The sequence below is a fragment of the Microtus pennsylvanicus genome, chromosome 11, assembly GCF_037038515.1.
Source record: "Microtus pennsylvanicus isolate mMicPen1 chromosome 11, mMicPen1.hap1, whole genome shotgun sequence".
Classification (NCBI taxonomy): Eukaryota; Metazoa; Chordata; class Mammalia; order Rodentia; family Cricetidae; genus Microtus; species Microtus pennsylvanicus.
In genome coordinates, this window is record NC_134589.1 from 19,375,983 (window position 1) to 19,398,401 (window position 22,419).

General features: G+C 46.5%; 1 protein-coding gene across 2 annotated transcripts in view; it reads right to left on the minus strand.

Moving 5' to 3' along the window:
* The window catches only part of Eftud2 (elongation factor Tu GTP binding domain containing 2), a 41,813-nt gene that overhangs the window by 3,398 nt on the left and 15,996 nt on the right, over nt 1-22,419 (minus strand). For both annotated transcript variants that reach the window (XM_075990574.1, XM_075990575.1), the window contains exons 8-20: nt 21,863-21,953; nt 21,348-21,430; nt 19,436-19,602; nt 16,425-16,549; nt 11,764-11,827; nt 11,359-11,449; nt 8,232-8,367; nt 5,914-6,041; nt 5,397-5,590; nt 3,939-4,050; nt 3,457-3,597; nt 2,048-2,149; nt 1,242-1,324 (exon numbers count right to left, since the gene is read on the minus strand). In XM_075990574.1, coding sequence (XP_075846689.1) covers nt 1,242-1,324; nt 2,048-2,149; nt 3,457-3,597; nt 3,939-4,050; nt 5,397-5,590; nt 5,914-6,041; nt 8,232-8,367; nt 11,359-11,449; nt 11,764-11,827; nt 16,425-16,549; nt 19,436-19,602; nt 21,348-21,430; nt 21,863-21,953 — 1,517 coding nt within the window. The remainder of the gene's footprint in view (nt 1-1,241; nt 1,325-2,047; nt 2,150-3,456; nt 3,598-3,938; nt 4,051-5,396; nt 5,591-5,913; nt 6,042-8,231; nt 8,368-11,358; nt 11,450-11,763; nt 11,828-16,424; nt 16,550-19,435; nt 19,603-21,347; nt 21,431-21,862; nt 21,954-22,419) is intronic.

A 22,419-nucleotide genomic window follows, 5' to 3' on the forward strand; every position in this document is an offset into this window, starting at 1 on the left:
AAAAAACTTTGGTCCCTCTGAAAGAGCAACAAGCACTCTTAACCACTGAACCATGCCTCCTGCCCTTCTGCTTTCTTGAAAAATAAGGCTGGGCTGGAGAATAGCCGGCAGCCATATGAGGAGTTGGGTTCCACTTCAAGCATCCATTAAAAAACAAAAAGCAGACAGGTGGTGGTGCATGTCTTTAATTCCGCCACTTGGGAAACAAGTAGACAGATCTCTGGGAGTTCAAGGCCAGCCTGGTTTATGTGAGTTCTAGGACAGCCAGGGCTACACAGAGAAACCCTGCCTCAAAACAAAACACCCCAAAATATAAACAAGGAAAACAGTTAATATGTAGGGCAAATTTTCCAAAGCTGATATGGCAGCTAGGAAATTCTCAGGAGGGAATGTCAGAGCAGAAAGGGCTACAGTCTGGAGTAAGCTCGAGCATCTCATTAACCCCGTCTCAGGATCCACCCAAAGCTGTGGTTGGGTAGGGCTGAGTGAGTACGGGAGAGAGAGGCTGTCAGTTCCAGGTACAAGGTGCAGCGTTCCCAGCTTCCATCATTTTTTCTTTTTTTCCTCTGAGATGAGGTCGTATGTGTAGCCCCAAATGGCTTCAAACTTGCTATATAGATAAAGCTGGCCTTGAACTTGCAGCAATCCTCCTGCCTTTGCCTCCCAAGTGCTAGGATTACAGATTTAAGCCACTATGCCTGTTTTTTTGTTTTGAGACGGGGCTCACTATGTAGCCCTGACCCTGGAGCTCTCTATGTAGAGATCTAACCACATCTGTTACCTGAGTGATAGGATTAAAGGAATGTATGCCACCGTATACCACTATGCTCCCTCCCCTTAAAACGAACAATCTCACATGGCCCAGGCTGCCCTCAAAATTTGTTGTATAGTTGAGGCTGGTCTAGCACTCCTGATCCTCCTGCCTCTACCTCCCAAGTGATGGGACTGCAGGCATTTGCCACCACACCTGCTTCCTCCTTCGAGCATTTGCACATGTGTGTTTCCATGTACATGTGTGTCCAGGCTGATGTTGGGTGTCTTCCTTTCTACACACCATCCCCCCCTTTTTTTTGAAGACGGACACAACAAGTCCCAGGCCAGCCTGTGCTGGAGTAAAAACAAGAAAGTGTACAGAGTAATGGGTTTCTTCTTAGCGTCCTCCCTCCTACCCCCACCACACACCACTGTATTTGTTACTATCTGTCTCCTATTGCTCTCCCTTGCCCCCACCCTCTGCTTACTTCTTATTGGGTGTTTCAGCAAAGCATTTGAGGGAGGATGTTTCTACCACTGTCTCACAGAACGTCACAACTGGGTCAGCCACCTAGGCAATGAGAAAAAAATGAGGTGAAATTGAGTTTGTTTGGAAGAAGAGAGTTCTACCTAGGGAGCTCTGAAGCATTTCCCCTGCATGAGTTCCCTAAGTGGCTCTGCAACCATAGGCTAAAGACCTGGCCATGCTACCAACCAAAGAGCTGGGGAGGAGAGGAATTCTGAGTCAGGAGTGAATGCCCTAGGGTTCAAACTAGGCTCTAAAACTAAGGCTTTAATTATGTTCGAGTAAAGCTTCCGATACCTGCTAATCACTGAATAACCCCTGGGATATGACAGAAACAGTGCTAGGGACCCACTGTGTGCATCTGTTCCATCCTCAAGTCCCAGCCCCAGGAGTAGAGGCATCTAAGAGGACACCTTGGAGAGAATATGCCATACCATGCGTGGTTCAAGGTGCTAGGTCAGACTTGGTGATAAACCCTGAGAGTCAGATCCCACTCTCCATGACACCACCCACACTGAACCAATCACCAGAGATTGGGTAGTTTCTTTTCCTAATAAAGGGACGAAAATAACTCTGGATCGGAGCCTTGAGTTTAAATGCATGACAATGAAAATGACGCAGGGATCAGGGTAAACCCATTCTTAGAATCTTCCCGACAAAGACGAGCAGAAGTGCTTTCTTCAAAAGGGTCTAGTGGGCATCCAGGGGAGCTGAGGTCTGGCACTTAGGACATCCCTCTGGACAGGAAGCCAGGCTAGGGGAGGGCACCTTGATGTCGATCTCTGAGTACATCTTCCGCAGGTCGTGCATCACACAGTCCAGGTAGAGCTCCCCAGTGCCCAGGATCACATGCTCGCCAGACTCTTCCACCTGAAAGACAGCAGCCCCAGCAGTCATGGCCCCCCTCCTCTTGTCTTGGACACAGCAGATGTAAACAAAAATCAAGGCACTAGAGATGAAGGTACCAAAACTTGTTATCAGAAGCAGAGACTGTTTCGGTTTTTTTCCCCTCCCAAGATAAGGTTTCTTCCCTGGCTGTCCTAGAACTTGCTTTTAGACCAGGTTGGCTTCAAACTCACAAAGATCCACCTGCTTCTGCTTCTCAAATGCTGGGATTAAAGGCATGTACTACCATTGCCCAGGCTCTTTCAGCTCCTTAAAAAGTTCAGTGGAGAGCTAGGGTCAGTTGAGTGGTCAAGCATTTTCTCTGCATGACTGAGACCTTGGGTTCAATCTTTAGCTCCCTCCATACCCCCCCCCAAAAAAAAACTAAACAAAAACAAAAAATGGGTCTGGTGGTGGAGGTAGAATCAGAGGATTCACCCTGACCTTGAGGTCAATTTGGTTTGTACAGCTAGTTCTAGACATTCTAGGTCAATCCAGTAAGTGTTCCCAAATAAAGAATCCAGAGGGCAATACCACCCTAACCAGTAGGTCCCTAGGACAGCAGGACCATTTAGCACAATACTGCTGAGTATGACGTCACTGACTTGATTCCTACCTTCATCATACCCGTTAAATCCGTCCTTATATCCACCAATGTAAGCTACCCATTTAACTCTCCCTTCCTGCCTCTCAGGAATAGTTTAGTGGCAGCTTCAAGAGTGTATAAGAATCAGTCACTTTTGTTTAATCTTCTGTTATTATTTTATGTGTATGGGTGTTTTGCCTGCATTTATATGTGTGCCCCACATGCATGCCTAGCACCTGTGGGGCCAGAAAAGAGCTTCAGATCCTTTGGACCTGGAGTTACAGATGGTGGTAAGGAGCCATCTGGGGGCTGGGATTAAGCCCGGGTCCTCTGGAAGAGTAGCTAGTGCTCTCAACTGTTGAGTCATCTCCAGTCCTGTTTGTAGCCCACAATGGCCTTCAATTCCCTACGTAGCTAAGGCTGACCCTGAGCTTTCTGCATCCTCCTGGGAGTAAAGGTGTCTATCACCATACCTGGTTTCAAACTGTGTGCATCTTAAGGACTAAGGCTATGTAGAGTCGCCTGACGAAACATGTACGCACTCCAGTTCTGTCTTGCCCTTACATGGTAACGGGTGGGCTTGTCCATGAACCAGGCTGTGGGAAACAACAGCTCAGGAACACTTGCTGAATGCCACGCAGTGACCGTACAGAGCAGGTAGCTGGGGCAGGTATGGCCTGGCAGCTGCTGCAGGCCTTGGACATACCTTGGTGGTGAGCGATGGATAGCTCTTGTTGACCTTCCGCAGGCCGTCAAGCATTTTGGGCAGCTCTGAGGGGTTGACTGGCTCCACAGCAATCTTGATAACAGATGTGGTATTGAATTTCAAGGGCCGGAAGATCTGAGCCTGGGATCCAAAATACAGAAGAGTGAGGCCCTCAGGGGTGGACAAGAAGGCACAGGCCTAAGGGAGAAGCTGAAGTCTTGGTTCCCCAGCCGAGAACCATGGCACAACTGAGGCCCGATGTAAAGGACCATTTGCTCCCAGCATCTTGGCACAGCACTGGGAAGGAAACGAAGTGCGTCTCCTAATTCCTAGAATGTGGCAGGGTGAGAGTGCATGCAAGCGCCAGCCAAGAAACAGTAGTGACTCTGGATTAGGACCTTCTAGGTTCAAAGCTTGTTTGCTCAATGACTATGGTTCCTTCTGCCTTTCTAGCTCAATGTGCTCCCCTTCAGAAACACTACCTCCTCATTGCCTCGGGGTTCAGTTATGGTTGCTGTCTTCACGATTGGCTGATCGACACCTTCAATCAGAACCCAGTTGCCAGCAGGAACACGATTGACCTCAATGTGGTACCTGCAGTAATATCCAGTAAACAAGCATAGAACCTCGTCAGAGCATTCACTCCATAAAAACGCACCAAGCAACCGCCACACACCAGGCACAGAGCCAGGAGCAGGGGAGTAGAGCGGATCCTCTCTAGCAGGGAGAGCAGTGATGAGCAGTCCCACAGGCACAAGGACAAGTGCGAGGCGAGCATGTGGTGTATGAGGATGTAATGGGAAAGCTTCATTCCAAGTGGAGACTACTGGTAAAAAGCCACTGCCTGGCTGGACCTCTGTGCACTAGAAGCTAGCCTGGTCTACATGGTGAGTTCCAGGACAGCCAGGGCTACATAGCAAGACCCTGTATCACAAAACAAAAAATAAAAAAGGCCATTTCTAAGATTTATCTAATATAAGGGACTGCCAACCCCACAGATATTTTTAATTTCGTTTTTCTTCCTCCCTCCCTCCTTCCTTTCTTTCTTTTTGGTTTTTCAAGACAAGGTTTCTCTGTGTAATAGCCTTGGCTGTCCTGGAATTCACTTTGTAGACCACGCTGGTCTCGAACTCACAGAGATCCACCTGCCTCCGACTCCCGAGTGCTGGGATTAAAGGCATGTGCCACCACTGCCTGGCCAGATATTTTAATTTCTGAACGCTTCAATTTTCTTCTGCCTTCCAGAGAAAGGGTGGATGTGAAGGAGAGAAAGGGGCCATTGCTGAGGCACGGCAGGCAGCCACATTCCCCAGGGTTGCTCTGGTTCTGTTTGTTATAGGATGACAACAGCCCGAAGGCCCATGCTAAGTCTGATCAAGCACACTGGGTACTCCAGAGACTCAGTCAGAAAACAGACATCTGAACAACTGCTTTTGGGAAGAAGCCTGAAGCAGTACGTTAAGGAACAAGGAAGAGATGAAAAGTGACAAAGGAGAGATGAGCCAACAGTTGAGAGCACTGGCTGCTCTTCCAGAGGACCTTAGTTTACACGGAGGCTCACAACTGTCTATAACGCCTGTTCCAGGGGATCCAAAGCCTCTACGGCCTGTTTGGGCAGCAAGCATACACATGGTAAACAAACATACAACCAGGCAAAACACTCATCCACATTAAAAAGGGAAAAAAGTAAAAATAGAAATTCTACTGAAAAAAAGCTTTATTCCAGACACCCAAAACTCAAAAGGAAAGCTCCTGACATTCCAACAGGAGTCGCCCTTCAGCCCTGGAAACCTTAAGAACTAGATGTGGACAGATGTGCCAGGGGTGGGGTCATCTCGTGCGGTACTATACCAACCAGGTAGGACTCCTCTTAACACCCGTGACAGCCCCAGGACAGAAGCCCCCGTGTGTCCTTGTAGCTCTGGTCAGGAGTACAGTACCTGGCGACGGAGATCCAAAGGCGGCCCACGGTACAGATCTGGGAATCTTCCTCATCTTCCAGAGTGTAGTTCTCCCCCAGCACCTTCACAGGCTGCCCAGCGTGGATGGTGCCACTCAGCACCCGACCAAAGGCGTGAAACTGAACCCCGTCGTCTGTGCTGTACATCTTGGTGGTGTGGCACATCAGGGGGCCCTGGCGGAGGGCACAGAGAAGAGCGTTAGCCCCGTAGGCCTGAAGGGACTACACCTTCCCCCGACAGCAGTGCAGGAGCTATGTATGAGGAGAAAGGCCAAGCTAAGGACTCCTGGAGAAACTCCCAACTATGCATTCCCCTTCCTCTATGAAGGGCCAACAGGAGATTTGGACGCAACAAAAATACAAATGCTACTATATCCCAGACAGGTGGTACAGACTGGCAATCCAGCGTAAGGGAGGCTGACACAGGAGGACTCCTGAGAGTGTAATGCCAGCCCGAGTTAGAGTGAAAACCTCTGCCATAAAACATTTTCCCTTACATCTGGGTCACAGTCACTCATGGCCTCGCCAAGGTCGGAGTCCACGCCGCCAGTGTAGGTGTGCTCGATCTTGGGTTTGGCGCCCACCTTTGGAGATGGGATGTGCTGCACACACATGTCCACAAAGCCTGGAGGGAGAAGAGGAACCATTAACACTGCTGCACATTCTGGCAGGGGAAGTGGACGGAAAGAGCAGGCTCAACCTGAAGTGTTAACTTCTAGGGAAGTCAATTTCCTATGAAGAGCAAACACACACGTTTGGAGTCACACCAAGTCAGAGAAATTTAAGAAGTGGGTTTCAAGCTCGGTGGTGGCACACGTCTTTAATCCCAGCACTCGGGAGGCAAAGGTAGGCGGATCTCTGTGAGTTCGAGGCCAGCCTGGTCTACAGAATGAGTTCCAGGACAACCAGGACTATTACACAAAGAAACCCTGTCTAGAAAAACCACTAAACAAAAAGGTTTCAGTGAGACATAATTCTGTAGACTCCAGCTGACAAGAAAGATTTTTTAAAAAAATATTTATTTATTATTACACAGTGTTCAGTCTGTATGCCAGAAGAGGGAGCCGGATCAAATTATAGATGGTTGTGGGCCACCATATGGTTGCTGGGAATTGAACTCAGGACCTCTGGAAGATCAGCCAGTGCTCTTAACCTCTGAGCCATCTCTCCAGCCCCTGACAAGAAAGTTTAAAGACTCTAAGTAAGCCACAGCCACAGAGATTCCTGCTGTACTGAAGCCATGTATTTACCGAGTACTGACACTGAGCCAGGAAAGCGCCTTATTCCTTATGCTCACTTAGGATGGGCCTCAGGGGGCCAGCTGCCCTCTGAGAAACACTGCACGTCTATACTCAATAGGTTACTGTTTCCCTAACAGATTAGTAAAGCCATGAAACAGATGCTCATTCGGATACTGGGACGGCTAAAATCTTTTTTCCTTCTCTGTCTGAAGATGAAACCGAGAGGTCTACAAAAGAGCCACAGTCCTGGTTCCAGGAGCATCTGCTTTGATGTGTGTCCAGTATCTTCAGACTGACGGCCAGTTTAGGGCTATTATGATCTTTAAAAGGTTCAGACACCTAATTTCCACCAGCCTGAGAATCAATGGCTGCTGAGGATCCTTTCCTTGTCCCTCTACTACTCATACTTTCTAAGATAGGTTCTCACTATATAACCCTGGCAGGACTGGACTTCCCTTTGTAGACTTGGCTGGTCTTGAATTCATGAGATCTGCCTGCCTCTGCCTCCTAAGTATTGAGCTTAGACATGCATCATCACACCCTATTTTATAGCTATGTTTGTTTGTTTTGTCAAGAAAGTGTTTCTCTGTAGCTTTGGAGCCTGTCCTAGAACTAGCTCTTGTAGACCAGGCTGGTCTCGAACTGCCTCCTGAGTGCTGGGAATTAAAAGCGCGAGTCACCCCCACCCCCCGCCCCCGGCCCTGGTTTATATAATGAGTTCTAAGACAGCCAGGCCTGGATAATGAGATCCTATCTTCAAACAAACAAAAATAAGCTCAGGCCTTTCCTCAGATAGTTCAGTGCTCCTCCTGCTCTGGCATCGGCTTCCACAGAACAGAAAGAAGCTCAGAGGACAGAGGCTGAAACCACGCCCCTGTGTGGACAATATGAAATGTCCCCCACACGCTCCCATTTAAATTCTCAGTCTCCAGGTGGGGTACTGTTTGGAGAGGCTGCAGAACCTTAAGGAGGTGGGCCTGGCTGGAGAGAGTAGGTGACTGGAAAACAGGTTTTGAGTTCCACCCCCAGCCCAAGCTGCTTCCTGGTTTGTGAAATTGTAAGGAGGCCTGGCTGCCCACTCTCATCACCATAAACCCACCATGTCTTCCTCTCCACAATGCTGCACCCTCTTAAAGCACGAGTCGCAATCAGCTGTCTCTGTCAGGTGTTGTCACAGTAATGAAGAAAACCAAACATCTCCTGAGTCCTCGCCTGTGCCTTCCCCGCCACTTCCCTCAGCATCCACCTCCTGCCCAATACTGTAAATCCAGAGCCCATGGCCTGCCACCCACCTGACTCTCCTGATGGCGGAAACCTAACTCTCTTTTTCCAACACAAGAAACAACTAAAGAAAACAGCTGGGGAAGTCCACTGTAGTTGGTCCTGCAGGGACTTGTGCCTGAGGCAAGCTGTGGGAGGACACACGACACTGCTTTTGTTGTTTGTTTTCTGTGGTATCCTGTGGCCTAGAGTGTCCTGTGAACTCCTAATTTAACTGCCAACTTGTAGGACTGTGGGTGTGAACCCGATGCCCAGATGAGGAGTAATGTCAAGGGCCTTGAGCTATTTATTACCTGTGAACTCGCCAAAGAACTTTTTGCAGACTAGCCTGAGCAGAGGGCGGATGTTCAGCTTTAGCTCCTCCTTGGTCAGGTGGATGCCAAGTTCGTCCAGGGTCCTTGGCAGGCTGGTGTCCACATCACCCACCACCTATGAGAGAGAAGGCACCGGCTCAGCTCTGTAGTGACCGTCCTAGTGAGGCACTACACATGGCGGGGGAGCCAAAGAGAAACCTTACGCAGTCTTCTTCACGGAGGGCTCTTGGCAAGAGTAGTTTGGTTTGGAGGAATGAATCTATACTACCTAGCCTTCAGGAGTGAAGCTGACCTGGTTAAGTTTCCACATACCCCATAAACTAAGAATTGTTTGACTACTGTCAGTGCTGCCCCCTGGCGTCTGACAAGCAGTATTAAGGCCACTCAAGAAATCTCTTACCCCTCCTACTTAAAGACTGCCCAGATTTAGAGGCCCATACTGAAAGGAACCAAAAAAGGCCACCTGTCAGGACAGGGCCTAACTAAATCATACTCTGCAGACTCAAGGTCTCACCATGGAGGCAGATTCTGTAAATTTCTTTTATTAATCCATTCCAGCCTGCCATGAGATACTAAGGTTTTTTTTTAGCACTGATAAATTTGAGCCATTTTATTCTATTGCTGTGTTTTCCTCTTTTGTGGGCTGGAACGGCCACACACGCTTGATCGCATGTATGTGTGTCTCTGGACACAGCACCTGATTAAACACCAACCTGCATATCGTATTACTGTCTTGGAAGAAAGGTTTACATGAAAATTCCTGTATGATATTTTCACCTTTTCAGCTCTGCACTTTAGCACAAACTCACAGAAACATGTTACATTCTACTTAAACTCTAACTGGCCCTCCTCCTTTCCCTCCCTCTCTTGTGTGGTACTGCGGACACAAGGGACTCTCATCGTGAGGCAGATGCTTCAGAAATACACTATGATTCACTTACTCAGGTTCCAATGATTTCAACATTGAGCTTTTTTCCAAGTCCTGTTCTTACTTTTGTTTTGAGGCAGAGTTGAACAACTAAGATGCCCAGGCTATCTTTGAACTAACTCAGTGGCCCAGGCTGGCCTTTACCTTCTAAAACTCTTGCTCCAGTCTCTCAGCACCTAAGACTCTAAGCTTCACGATCAGGTGACAACATCCTTACTAACCTTCTATAACACACACAGAAAATCAAGACAGCCATTGTGAAGCTCTTACAAGCACTCTAAAAACCAAACAGGCTGGGCAGTGGTGGTGGCGCACACCTTTAACCCTGGCACTTGGGAGACAGAGGCAGGTGGATCTCTTTGAGTTCGAGGCTGGCCTGGTCTACAGAGTTCCAGAACAGCAGGGCTACACAGAGAAACCCTGTCTCAAAAAAACCAAACTAAACAAAAACAAAATTAAACCAAACAAATAAACAAACCAACAGGCATTCTTTTGGTGACTGCAAAACACTTCGTTTTATGAGACGCCATGATTTACTTAATCAGGTTTTCAATGATAGAAACATTTAGCTTATTTCTAAGTTTTTCCTTTCCATGCAGTTATAGATAATGCTATAATAAACACCTTTCTTCGCTGAATGTAGGGGCTTACTCCTTTAATCCTAGCACTCGGGAGGCAGAGAGAAGCTGATTCCTGGGAGTTCCAGGCCAGCCATGGCTATATAATGAGACCCTGTCTCAAAACAAACAATCTTTTTTTAGAGACAGAGTTTCATGTAGCCTAGGCTGGTCTAGAATGAACTCTGTAGCTTAATCTTTCTGCTACCATTTTTCCTACGTGCTAGAATTACAGGAGTGTGCTAGCACACTTGGCTGAAACATTTCAGGAGTATTACAGTATTTCCTATCTAAAATGTGATTTATGTGCATGGCTATGTGCACCACATGCATGCAGGTGCCTGCAGGGCCCACAAGAGGGCATCACACCCCTCTAGAACTAAAGTTAAGAGCAGTTGTGAACCTGTGGACATGGGTGTTTAACTGAACTCAGGTCCTCAGTAAGAGCAGTAAGTATTCTTAACTGCTGAACCACCCCCCTCCAGGCCCCTTGTTTTTTAGGGGCAGGGCTTCAAGGTGTCAAGGCTAGCCTCAAATTCACTAAGGAGGTAGGATGACCATGAACAGATGCTTTGATCCTATGTATCTACTTCCCAAGTGGTGGGATTATAGGTATATGACCCCACACCTAGTTTTATGTGGTGTTAAGAATTAAAGCCTAGATTTGTATCTGACAGTGCACTCTATTGCACTGAGCTACACTCCAAGACTCCTAAACGTCTTTAAAATTTTTATTTATTTTACACGTATGTACAAATGCACCGAACATTATGTATGTGGTGTACCATATGCATGCAGATACCCATGGAGGTCAGAAGAGGGTACCATATGCCCTGGAAATGGAATTACAGATGTTTGTGAGTAGCGCAACATGGGTGCTGGGAAGTGAACTCAAGATCAACAGTGTACTTTAACCATCAAGTCATTTTTAAGCTTTCTCAGAGGTTTTTAAGTTTTCTTGGGTTCTGTAACCCTACTGTTCTGAAACTTCCTATTAGATAAGGATGGCCTTGAACGCAGAGATCTAGTGTGACTCTGTTTTTTGTGGCAGAGTTTCTCCGCGTAGCCCTGGCTGTCCTGGAATTTACTCATAGACCATACTGGCCTCAAACTCACAGAGATCCACCTGCCTCTACCTCCTGAGTGCTCAAAGGTGATTACTAAACAGTTGATAATGGGGCTGGGAGATGGGCATGTAAAGAACATGCTGTGCAGGCACGAGGACCAGAGCTGGGATCAATACCCACCTATAGAGCTGGACATGCCTGCATTGATGTCTAATCCCAGCACTGAGGGAATGTGGAGGCTTGCTGGCCAAGCAGGTAGTCAACTGGTGAGCTCCAGATTAAACTGTCTCATTAAAAACTAAGTTGGGACTAACACCTGACACCAACCTCTGGCCTACACACATGTATGCACATGTATGCATAAGCATATGCAGCTGCTCATGAACACACATTCCATACAAACATCCTCACACCCTCCCAACACAAAATAAAAACAAAAAAGTGACGACCTAGCAGATTTAAGGCAGACCTGAAGCAGGTGGCCCATCACTCACCTGTGCAAGGATCTTATAAAGGGGCTCCAAGATAAACTCCACAAAGCTCCTCTGGGAGCTGCTGGTTGGAGCCTTTTTTGTGAACTTTCTCCTAAAGAGAAAAAGAAGTGTGAGTGACCAAGGAGGAAGAATGTGACTTATCCCAAGGGTACATTGCCTAAATTCTAAATATGAGTAGAAGCCGAGCAGAGGGAGGACTCTAGGTGATCACAGTTTCTAAATGGATCCTGAGAGGACTCACAGCTACGTCTGACCTGGCCTTGAAGACCTGGGAGGTAAGGGGGAGCTCTCCCTCCACTAAGCTCAAGAGACCAAGCATTCCAAGCTGCAGAGATGGCAGATCATGCATAAGATAAAAGCAGGTCATCACCAGTCCACACGAGCAATGCCCCACATGATACTTACGTTTTGGGATTGAAGTAGATGTCACCCCAGAGTCTTTTAGCAAATTCCTGGTAATTAATGTCACCTATAGAGGAAGCCACACAATTACAATTTTCCTAGGACAGGGTAGTTCAAAATTCTGTTTTAGGTGCTGCAAGTTGTGAAAGCATCTTCCTCCCAAGGTCTAGACAATTCCTTTTAATTAGACAGCCAGATACTGAGGCACAGAGGACAGGATTGGCTCAAAGAGACAAGGCCTTAGCAGAGGCAGAAGGAGAACCCAGGCATCTTCCAAGTGCAAGGGTCCTTCCTAGGCCTAGGCAGAGGACCAAGCTATGAACAGGGGCATGGCCTGTGTCCTCTGGAGGGATATCTACATCCCGTCTGCAGTGGCATCCATTCTTTCTGAAAATCATGTGGACCATCTTCTAGCTGCAGGGTCATCACAAGGTGCCACGGAGTGGACCCCTAACCCCCAGGAGTTAACCAACCTGGGGAGTAAACACTGAAGCCATCCTTTCTTTCTGAACAAAGTGTCTCACTGTGTAGCCCTGTCTGGCGTGGAACTCACACATAGATCTGCCTATCCTTACCTCTTCAGTATACCCTATTGGCATGCGACACCACAGCTACCTGTCTCATTTTTACTAATTAGTATTTTCAGTTTAACTACAATGTGAAATTTGATCAGACTGAACCAAGCAGCCGTGGCTTTTAAAATTTCTTCTCTTCTGACCCAGGGAGGGGAATACTACGTAGTGTCAGAGCCCGTGCCTAGCATGTATGAGTCCCTAATTAGGGCTCAACCCCCAGTTTCACAAAACAACAAAATCCTCCTCTGAGCAGAGAGCTCCTGAAGCTCCATTCAATTAGAGAGCAAAGAGTGCCACCTAACTCCTACACAGTCTTACTTGACGGCAGACACAAAGGAAATGCACGCTCCTTTCCCAAAGCCACACTTCCTCTCCAGACTTCTCGCATTGCAGCTACTGCTGCATGACACACAAGGGCCAAACCCATCTCTCCTCTGCCAGTTATACAGCTCTCCTTCCTGATCTTCAGACACTGCATTTTCCATTTTCACTGTTAAAAAGGAGTCTCATGTAGCCCAGGCTGGCTTGAACTCACTATGTAGCCAAGAATGACCCTGAACTTTGGATCCTCCTGTCTCTACCTCCCAAGTGCTGAGATTATACGTATGTACCACCATGTCCGTTTTACTGAGGATCAAATCCAGGCTTTCTGCATGCTATATACCCTGCTGACTGAGTCCCATCCCTGCCTCTTCTTTCCTACTTTACCACTTACCAAACCTTCCCTGACCCTGTAAACTGTTCCTCCAGCCATGCATGCCCTTTACAGCTGTTCTTACAGTGTTGTATAACTGCCACTGGACTAAACTTGGAGCGCAGGAGACTAAACCCAGGGCCTCATGCTTGCTAGGCAAGTGGTCTACCACTAAACTACCTTCTCAACTTGAACAGCTTCTTAAGTAGTTGCAAGAAGACTGTGTATTGTAATGCAGGTTTGTAATCTTTTTCAAGAGACTGAGGCAGGAGGATTCCAAGTTCAAGGCCATCTTAGGACACCTACTAAGACCCAGTCTCCAAAATGGATAAAACCTTCAACACCTGCAATAAAGGACCTACCACTTCAAAGTTTAATAAATGTTTAATTAAAGGGTGAGCAGATAGCCCTCCCATCCTTCTCCTTTCCAGTCTCAGAGAACAATAATCCCCTTCACAACCCTGCCTCTGAGTGTTGACAAGATACTCAAACAGGCAGTGCTTCCTGAAAGCCCGTCTTTCAACAGTTCTGCAAGCACCACCACAGTCTTTAATAGCTCCTAAATGCCAATGGAAGCGAGTACCTGGAATCTCAAACCCTCCTCCATTAGGCCCCTATATTATCTGTCTGTTCTTGCTATGTAAGCACTCTACCAATAACATATATACTCAAACTGTGTGTGAGTGTTTGTTTTGTTGAGAAAAGGACTTATGTCACTTAGACTGACCTTGAACTCACAATCCTTGCCTTCTTTGGTTGCTGGGATGGCAGGTATGTGTGTAGTACCACACCTGAAAATGGTCTTCCAGCTGTTTCCAATAGGTGTTTTCTCCTTGGTGGCACAATGCACCGTCACCTGCACAGGCCAAGAATGATGATGCCTGTCTTCACTGGCCCTCTTCCAATCCTGTAAGCCTGGAAGCACTTGGCTCTCACTGTACCTGTCAAGCCCTACCATCACCCTCTAGCCGGTCCTGCTGGAAGGTCACAGGAACTGTCCTCCCCTCCACCCTTCAGCTGTACCTGACAATAAAGGCATGCATCTATCTATATCTATATCTATATCTATCTATCTATATCTATCTATCTATCTATCTATCTATCTATCTATCTATCTATCTATCTATCTATCTATCTATCATCTATCCATCCATCCAGAGAAACCCTGTCTTGGAAAAAAGAAATTATACCATCTTAGCCAGCCATGGTAAGGTAGAAGTTTAAGGCCAGCCTGGGAAACATGTTGAGTTCCAGGCCAACCTGGGATACAGAGTGAAACTCTCAAAAGACAAAAGCATAAGGAAACTGAAGCAAGTCTACCTTATGAGTCAGGAAACCTTTGATTTTGCTTTTCATGCTGCTACAAAGGACACTGAGGAACACACAGATTCCTCTTGGACCTCTGCTCATGTTAGTCTTACGCACTGTCCCTCTACTCATTCAGCCATCCATCACTTATTATGTAGGTGCTGGGGATAAAGCCCAAAGCTGCCTGCACACTAAGTACTTAAGTACATGCTACCTCGGGCTCCACTCTCAGTCCCATCCACCCATAGTTTATAACTGCAAAACAACCAGAACCAATGTTTTAGTGATGTGTGGAAATGCAGGTGTCTAGATGTAATATCTTTTTAAAAACAGATTTACTTTTTAATTTATTTTTATGTGTATGAGTGTTTGTCTACAAGTACATATAAATAAATAAATAAATAAATAAATAAATAAATAAAAATATGTAAAAATAAATATAAAGGTAAATCTCACAGAGATCCACCTGCTTATACCTCCTGAGTGCTAGGATTAAAGGTGTGTGCCACCAGCGCCCAGTTAGTTTTTTGTTTTTCGGGACAGGGTTTCTCTGTAGGTTTGGAGCCTGTCCTGGAACTAGCTCTGTAGACCAGGCTGGCCTCAAACTCACAGAGATCCACCTGCCTCTGCCTCCTAAGTGCTGGGATTAAAGACATGTATCATCACCGCCCAGCTAGATTTTTGGTTTTTAAATTAGTTTTTGTGGATTTTTTCCTTTAATTTTTTTTTTTTTTTTTGGTTTTTCGAGACAGGGTTTCTCTGTGGTTTTGGAGCCTGTCCTGGAACTAGCTCTTGTAGACCAGGCTGGGCTCGAACTCACAGAGATCCGCCTGCCTCTGCCTCCCAAGTGCTGGGATTAAAGGCGTGCGCCACCACCGCCCGGCTTCCTTTAATTTTTTTAAAGATTTATTTACTTTATATATGAATGCTCTATCTGCATGTACACCTTTATCTCAGAAGGGGGCATCAAATCCCACTATAGATGGTTGTGAGCCACCATGTGGTTGCTGGGAATGAACTCAGGACCTTTGGAAGAGCAACCAGTGCTTTTAACCACTGAAACATCTCTCCAGCCCCATCTATCTGTTTTGAGAACTCTCACATGGCCCCGTCTCCTCAGCTCTAAAATCAGGGTAACAATAACCCTCTAGAGAAATCTCACATTGACATACGGGACTCTTGAGGCCTGTAAAGGCTGACTGCAAATCCAATGAGTTCTCAACGAGGCCTATCACACCTATCACGTTTACATGTGACTAGAGATAGGTGGAAAGATAGCAAGGAGCACTAACGGTGCAAGTCTGTTCACCCTGGAAAAGGACTGAAAGTACTTTATGGGCATAAATCCTACAAACCTCGAGGAGGTATCATTCTAGGAGGGATGTTTATTTCTAAAACAAGGTCTCTTTTTTAGACAGATTATCCCTGTGTAGCCCTGGCTAGCCTCAAACGCAGAGATCTGCCTGCCTCTCCTGGGTGCTGGGATTAAAGACTGGCACCACCACATCTGGCTTCTTCCTAATTACTCAAAAATTGTTGTTATTTAGACAGGGTAGAAAGATGGCTCAGTTGCACAGAGATCAAGAACCCAAGTCTTGCAGAGGACTTGGGTTGAATTACCAGCCCCCACATAAAATAGCTCACGCCCACCTGTATTCCAGTTCCAAGGGGCCCCACATCCTGTTCTAACCTCTAACCTACTCCTACACCCTCTTAAAAGGAAGCTGGAGAGATGGCCCAGAAGTTGAGAACACTTGTTGATCTTCCAGAGAATCACAACCATCTGTAACTCCAGTTCCACAGTGTCCCATCAGTTTTTCTGGCCTTTGTGGGCACTGCATGTGCACATATTTAGGGGCACACACACAAACTCACACCAAAAATAAAATTCTTTATCTTAAAAAAATATTGTCTAGAAACAACTTAGCCTGAAGAAAGGATTTGAGACCAAAGGAGCCCCAAATGTGGCAATAACAAGTGATAAAGTAATCCCCTCAACTCCCATCCCAGCACAGGGCTATGACAGGAAGCCAACTTCTGCAGGAAGGACTGGGGAAGCTGGCGAGACGGCAGCAGGCAGAGCTTACCAAAGGTGTCAGCATAGATCTTGGCAAAGGAGCCCAGTGTGAAGCAGATGCTGTACTGGGAGCTGGAGAAGCAGACGTTGCCCAGGAGCGGGGAAAGGATCAGGTTCTCGTCGGTGGAATACATGCTGAAACAGAGACTGCTGTGAGCCAGCGCCGGACTGCGAGGACCCCAACCTGACTGCTGCACCACTGACATCCACCAAGAGGAAGGGCAGCAGCTCCCATCACAGTCTTCATTCTCTAGCCCGGGAGGTGCTGGCCTGAGATTCTTAGATTTGCCAAAGGCCTGGTCAAGAACGTGAATGATGGAGTCCCTCACTGACTCAGTAAAAAGCTGATGTCCCAGAGCTGGGACATTCTGCAGTTTTGTTTTTTTTTTTTTTTTTTCGAGACAGGGTTTCTCTGTAGCTTTGGTGCCTGTCCTGGAACTAGCTCTTGTAGACCAGGCTGGCCTCGAACTCCCAGAGATCTGCCTGCCTCTGCCTCCCGAGTGCTGGGATTAAAGGCATGCGTCACCACCGCCCGGCCAGCCATTCTGCAGTCTTAAAAAAGCTAACCACACAGGACAGATAAGGGGAAATCTGCAGAATAGAGATAAAGACCTCAGAACACAAATGAATCTAACGTCATCAGAGAGAGAGATTTAGGAGACATCTCAATTTAGGAGATATTTAGGAGACATCTCAATTCCAATACAAATGGGTATATACAGGGATGGGTCATGCTTGCCTAGCAAGTGCAAGACCCTGGGTTTGAGCCCCAGCACCACATACACTAGTATTAGCCAATACTTGGGGAAGAGGGCGGATCAGAAGTTCAAGGTCATCCTTGGCTCTACAGGAGGTTCCAGGCTAGCCTGAACTATTTAAGAGGCCCTTTCTAGGGGTGGAGGTATACAGGTGGGGACAGGACACAAACACCACTGGAAAAGAGAGAAAGAGCAGTGTTGCTCCTCCCCACTGTCACTGTCTTTATTTTGTTTGGCTTTCTGCTGCACAAACTCCTGTTGACTCTTTCATTTCACTGTTTCGTAGAAAGCAGAGCCCAGGCCCTGTATACGGCAGTCAAGAGCTCCAAACTTTTCAAACAACTTGAGAGCCATTCAGAAAGCCAGGAAGGGAGGTGTAGACCTGTAATCCCAGCATTTGGGAGGTTCAAGCAGGAGGCTCAGGGACTCAAGGAGTACGATGGCCCGTGTCAGGGTTCTCCAGACTCACCCAGTACCATATCCTACAGCAACACTGCTAACAAGGGCCTCAAAGCAACTTAGATGTGTAATTCTATGCCACCTCCCATACTCACTGATGTGGGCCTCAATCTTCCAGAACACACAGCAAAGCTTCTTCATTTACTCGGCCCACGTTAACAGTAAGACAAGTGCAGCCAATACCACTCAGCAGCAGGTGCCATATGGCAAGGGAGCTAGACCAACTAGCTACTTCATTTCTTTTAACATGCCAATAGGCAATTTTTCTTCATTTACTTGCTTAGTTTTTTTTTTAATTTACTGACTCATTTATTAGTTACATGAGTGTACAGCATGTATATGTGGGGTGAGCGTGGTCAGAGAGCACATTTATGACATCTGCTCTCTCCTTCCAACTCTGTGGGTTCTGGGGATTGAATATAGATAGTTAGGCTTGTGCAAGTCCTTTATCTGCTCAGCCATCTTATTAAGTCCTCTTTTTGTTTTTTTGCGATAGTATTTCACTCTCTAGCCCTGGTTGACCTCTAACTCATAGCAATTCTCCTGCCTCAGCCTCCTGAGTGCCAGGATTATAGGTGTGAAGCATTATGCCCAACTATTTTTTTTGGAAGTCGTTTGCTTAATTTATTTTGTGTAGGTGGTGTGCACACCCAGAGAGCAGAGGAAGACACTGAGTGCCATTCTCTAGTATTCTCCCTTTGATTTTTGAGCCAGGGTTTCTCACTGAACCTGGAGCTCAGCAACTGGCCAGACTGGCTGACTATGTGGCTGCTTTGCCTCCACCTGGCAGTGCTAGATCACAGGTGTCAGGTACCACCTACCTGGTCCCAAGGACGTTAAGGATCTGAACTCAGATCTTCATGAAGCAAGAACTTTACTCACTGAGCCATCTCCCCTGCCGAAATCTGAGCTTTTGAGATAAGGTCCCTTGATGTTACTCAGGCCGAACTAGAACTTGCTGTGTATGCCAAGCTAGTTTCAACCTTCTAATCCTCCTGCCTTGGCCTCCCAAGTGCTGGGACCCTAGGCATAAGTAACCACATTGCACCTGATTTTTTTTCCTCCTTCTTTCTTTTTTTAATAGAAGCAGAGTGAGCTTTGGGGCTGGAGAAATGGCTCAGCAGGTAGAGCAGCACATTGCTCTTGCACAGGACCTGGGTTCAGTTCCCAGCACTCACATGGAAACTTACAACTCCCTGTAACTCTAGCTTTAGGGAATCTAACACCTTCCAACCTCTGGAGACCTCTGTAGGCATCAAACACACAGGCAGGCTAAACACTCAGATACCTAAAATAACAAATAAATAAATAATAAACTTTAATAACCCGCCTAACCTGCCACGGTGTGTGGTAAAGGTGAGACTGCCGTCGGGTATTGGCAGCGCATGCCTTTAATCCCAGCACTTAGGAGGCAAAGACAGGTGGATCTCTGAATTTGAGGCAAGCCTGGTTTTACAAACCGAGTTCCAGGACAGCCAGGAATGTTACAGAGAGAAACCCTCTCTCGAAAAAACAAAAACAAAAAACAAAACAAAACAAAACAAAAGTGAAACTGCTTTAGATTCTACTGACTACAAAACTGGGGATGTGTTAATACTACATGACTGGTTCAGACACTGAGCTGTTGAAGTCAGGCTTGGAGGCAGTTCTGAAGAGACCCAACATGTCCTGTTAGAACTGACAGGCTCACATGACAACACACACCAAAAAGTAAGTGACTCCCAGAAGTCTTCAAGGGTAAAATTAAGATTTATGAAACCCAGACTCCCCTAAGGACAGGAAATCCACTCCCAGGAGTCTATACCTTATTAATCCATTGACCTCATCCACAATGTGTCGAAGTTTGTAATAAGCATCTGTTGGGGGCAGTTTCAGCTCCAAGATCAGCCGGTCGATTTTGTTGATGCACACGGTGACTGCTAACCTCTCCTGCACTGCGTGCTTGATCAGACGCTCTGTATTCAGCATCACCTGAGAAACACAGGGCACACTGTGGACAGCAGAGCCAAAACAGACACTCTCAACACACTCGGTACAAGGGGGTAAATGGCCTGGGGTAAAGGATCAGCTGGAAGCATCATGCCCAGGGCAGAACCCAGCAGTTCTGAGAAGCAAGTAAAAATAATAGCAGTGCTGGGAACAAGGATGTTCTGATGTCTTTTCCTCCCCACCCCTTTCTGTGATCCTAATGATTAAAGCAGAGCTTTGTACACTTGGGGAATGCTGCCTCTGAGCTACGCCCCTCCCTGTTTTAGTCTATTCTCAGACAGGGTGTCACTACACTGCTCAAGCTAGTCTCAAATCTGCTGTCTTCCTGCCTTGACCTTCAGAGTAGTTAGGATGACAGGAATGTGCCACCGTGCTTGGATGAACAAGCCATTTTTTTGCCTTTTTTTTTTTTTTGAGACAAGGCCTTGCTCTGTGTTCTCAGCCTGCCCCAAACTTGCAGCAGTCCTCATACTTCCCGGGAGCTGTGATCACAGACACACAAAACAGCTGGAACACGGACCTTTCCAACACCTGTGTGCAGAAGAGTGGCAGATGTGTGGGTGGGTGGGTGGGCATTACTAGCTGTGTGCAGTGAACAGGCCTGGAGGTGAAGCACCACAGCAGCAATGAGCACCCCAGATCTCTGATTCTAAATAGTGGTCTCCACTATATAGGAAGCCACGGCTTGTTGAAGAAATGTCTGGTTTAGGACTGGGGCAAGGAAAAGTGTGTAAGAAAATAAGTAAGTACTCAAAACATGATGAGGTGGGTCAGGAGGATGAAAAAGCCAGTTACAAGGAACTCTTGATAGCCAAAGATGAGTCCCAGACCATCAAGATACATGAGGATATGCTGGGTATGGTAGTGCACACCTTTAATCCCAGCATTTAGGAGGTAGAGGCAGGCAGATCTTTGTGAGTTCTAGGACAACCTGGGCTACACAGTGGATTTCTTCTTCTTGAGACAGGGTTTCTCTGTGCAGCTCCAGTGGCGCTGGACCTCCCTCACTGTTAGCCTTGAATTTAGAAATCCGCCTGCTTTTGCCTCCCAAGTGCTAGGATTAAAGACACATGACACCCAAGCCTGGCTCTTTTTAACTTTTAAAATTACATTTATTTATTTTTATGTGTGTAGGCGTGTTCATGTAATAGTGTGGTGTGAAGGTCAGAGGTCAACTTTTGGAAGCTTGTTCTCTGCTTCTACTACGTGTGAGTTCAGGACTGAACTCATGTCACCAGGCTTGTAAGGCAACAAGTACCTTACAAACTGAGCCACTCTGCGAGTCAAGTAAGATCTCACCTCATTACAAAACAAAAAAAGGAAAGAAAACAATCTGTAAATACTTTTATACAACATGGGAGAGGACACGTGAGAGAGAGTGTTCTGGGTACAGAGAGAAATCATAAATAGATGAGTACAATGTTTGACTGAGTTTGGACTGTTAAATAAGGTGTCTCTGGCTCCCTCTGCTGGTATCACACTAGTGACCATAGGAATAAAGTTAATGGCATTACCCAATTTTTCAGTTTTGAATCATACAATTCCAACTCCAATCTCACTTTGAACAATCTCAACTTTGAACATCACTTACTTCCCTAAATTCAGAGCAAACCTGAGCCTTACCCACAAGAGCTTTTATGTTCCCTGGTTCCCAGCTCACATGGCACTTTGAGTAATGTATAGGAGGCACAGTAACAAGGGACTAGCTTCTAATGGCCCACACTTACCCCCTCAGCCGCATCAATGAAAAGGACCACTCCATCCGAGATTCGCAAGCCAGCTGTGACCTCATCAGAAAAATTCACATGTCCTGAAAACCGAATATCCAGCCATCACTTGGTAGCCTGAGGCACTTAACCTGTGGGACCTGAGGAGCACTGCCAAGTCTGCAAACCCCAATACTCCTCTTCCTGCCCACAGCACTCTGCAGCGCATAAATTTCTCCCAGTAGAGTCCCACCCTAGGATGATTATAATAATATTAAGAAGGCAGTTATAGGGGCTGGAGAGATGGCTCAGTGGTTAAGAGCATTGACTGTTCTTCCAGAAGTCCTGAGTTCAATTCCCAGCAACCATATGGTGGTTCACAACCCCCAGTAATAAGATCTGGTGCCAACTCCTATCTGCAGGGACATATGCAGGCAGACCATTGTATACATAACAAATAAATAAATTAATTTTTTAAAAAAGAAGGCAGTTATAGTATTCCAAAGTACTCAGAAAATAATCAAGGGCTGTCCCACCTGGTGTGTCCATGATGTTGAAGAGGTAAGATTTCCCTTTGGTATCCGGCAGCACCACCGTCACAGGAGTGCTCTTGATGCCAACACCTCTCTGAAATTAAGACAGTGGTCACGACTTCTTTCTGTACAGAGACATTTGTCAGCTCTCGGGGGGGGGCAGTGTGTGAGTGTGTGTGTGTGAACTGCTGACTGATTACACTGATGTCTCTCCTTGTAGCAGGTGTAATTGTTTTTATCTAGGCCTCTACATGGCATGATCTTGTAGATAAAACAGACACACTCTTTTTTCTTTTCTTTTCTAATAGTCCTAGGGATCAACTCAGAGCCTTGTGCATGCTAAGCAAAAATTTTACCACAGAATTACATCTCCAGCACCAAAGACAATTTTCTTTTTGGGGGAGGGAGTATTAGAAAGTGAACACAGGGGTCTTCTCACTTGCTGAGCAATATCTCTAAATTTTTATTTTGAGACAAGAGTCTCACTCAGTTGTTCAGGTTGGTCTCATTCTCATTCTGTCACCCCAGTAGGCTTTGAACTTTTTTTTTTTTTGAGACAA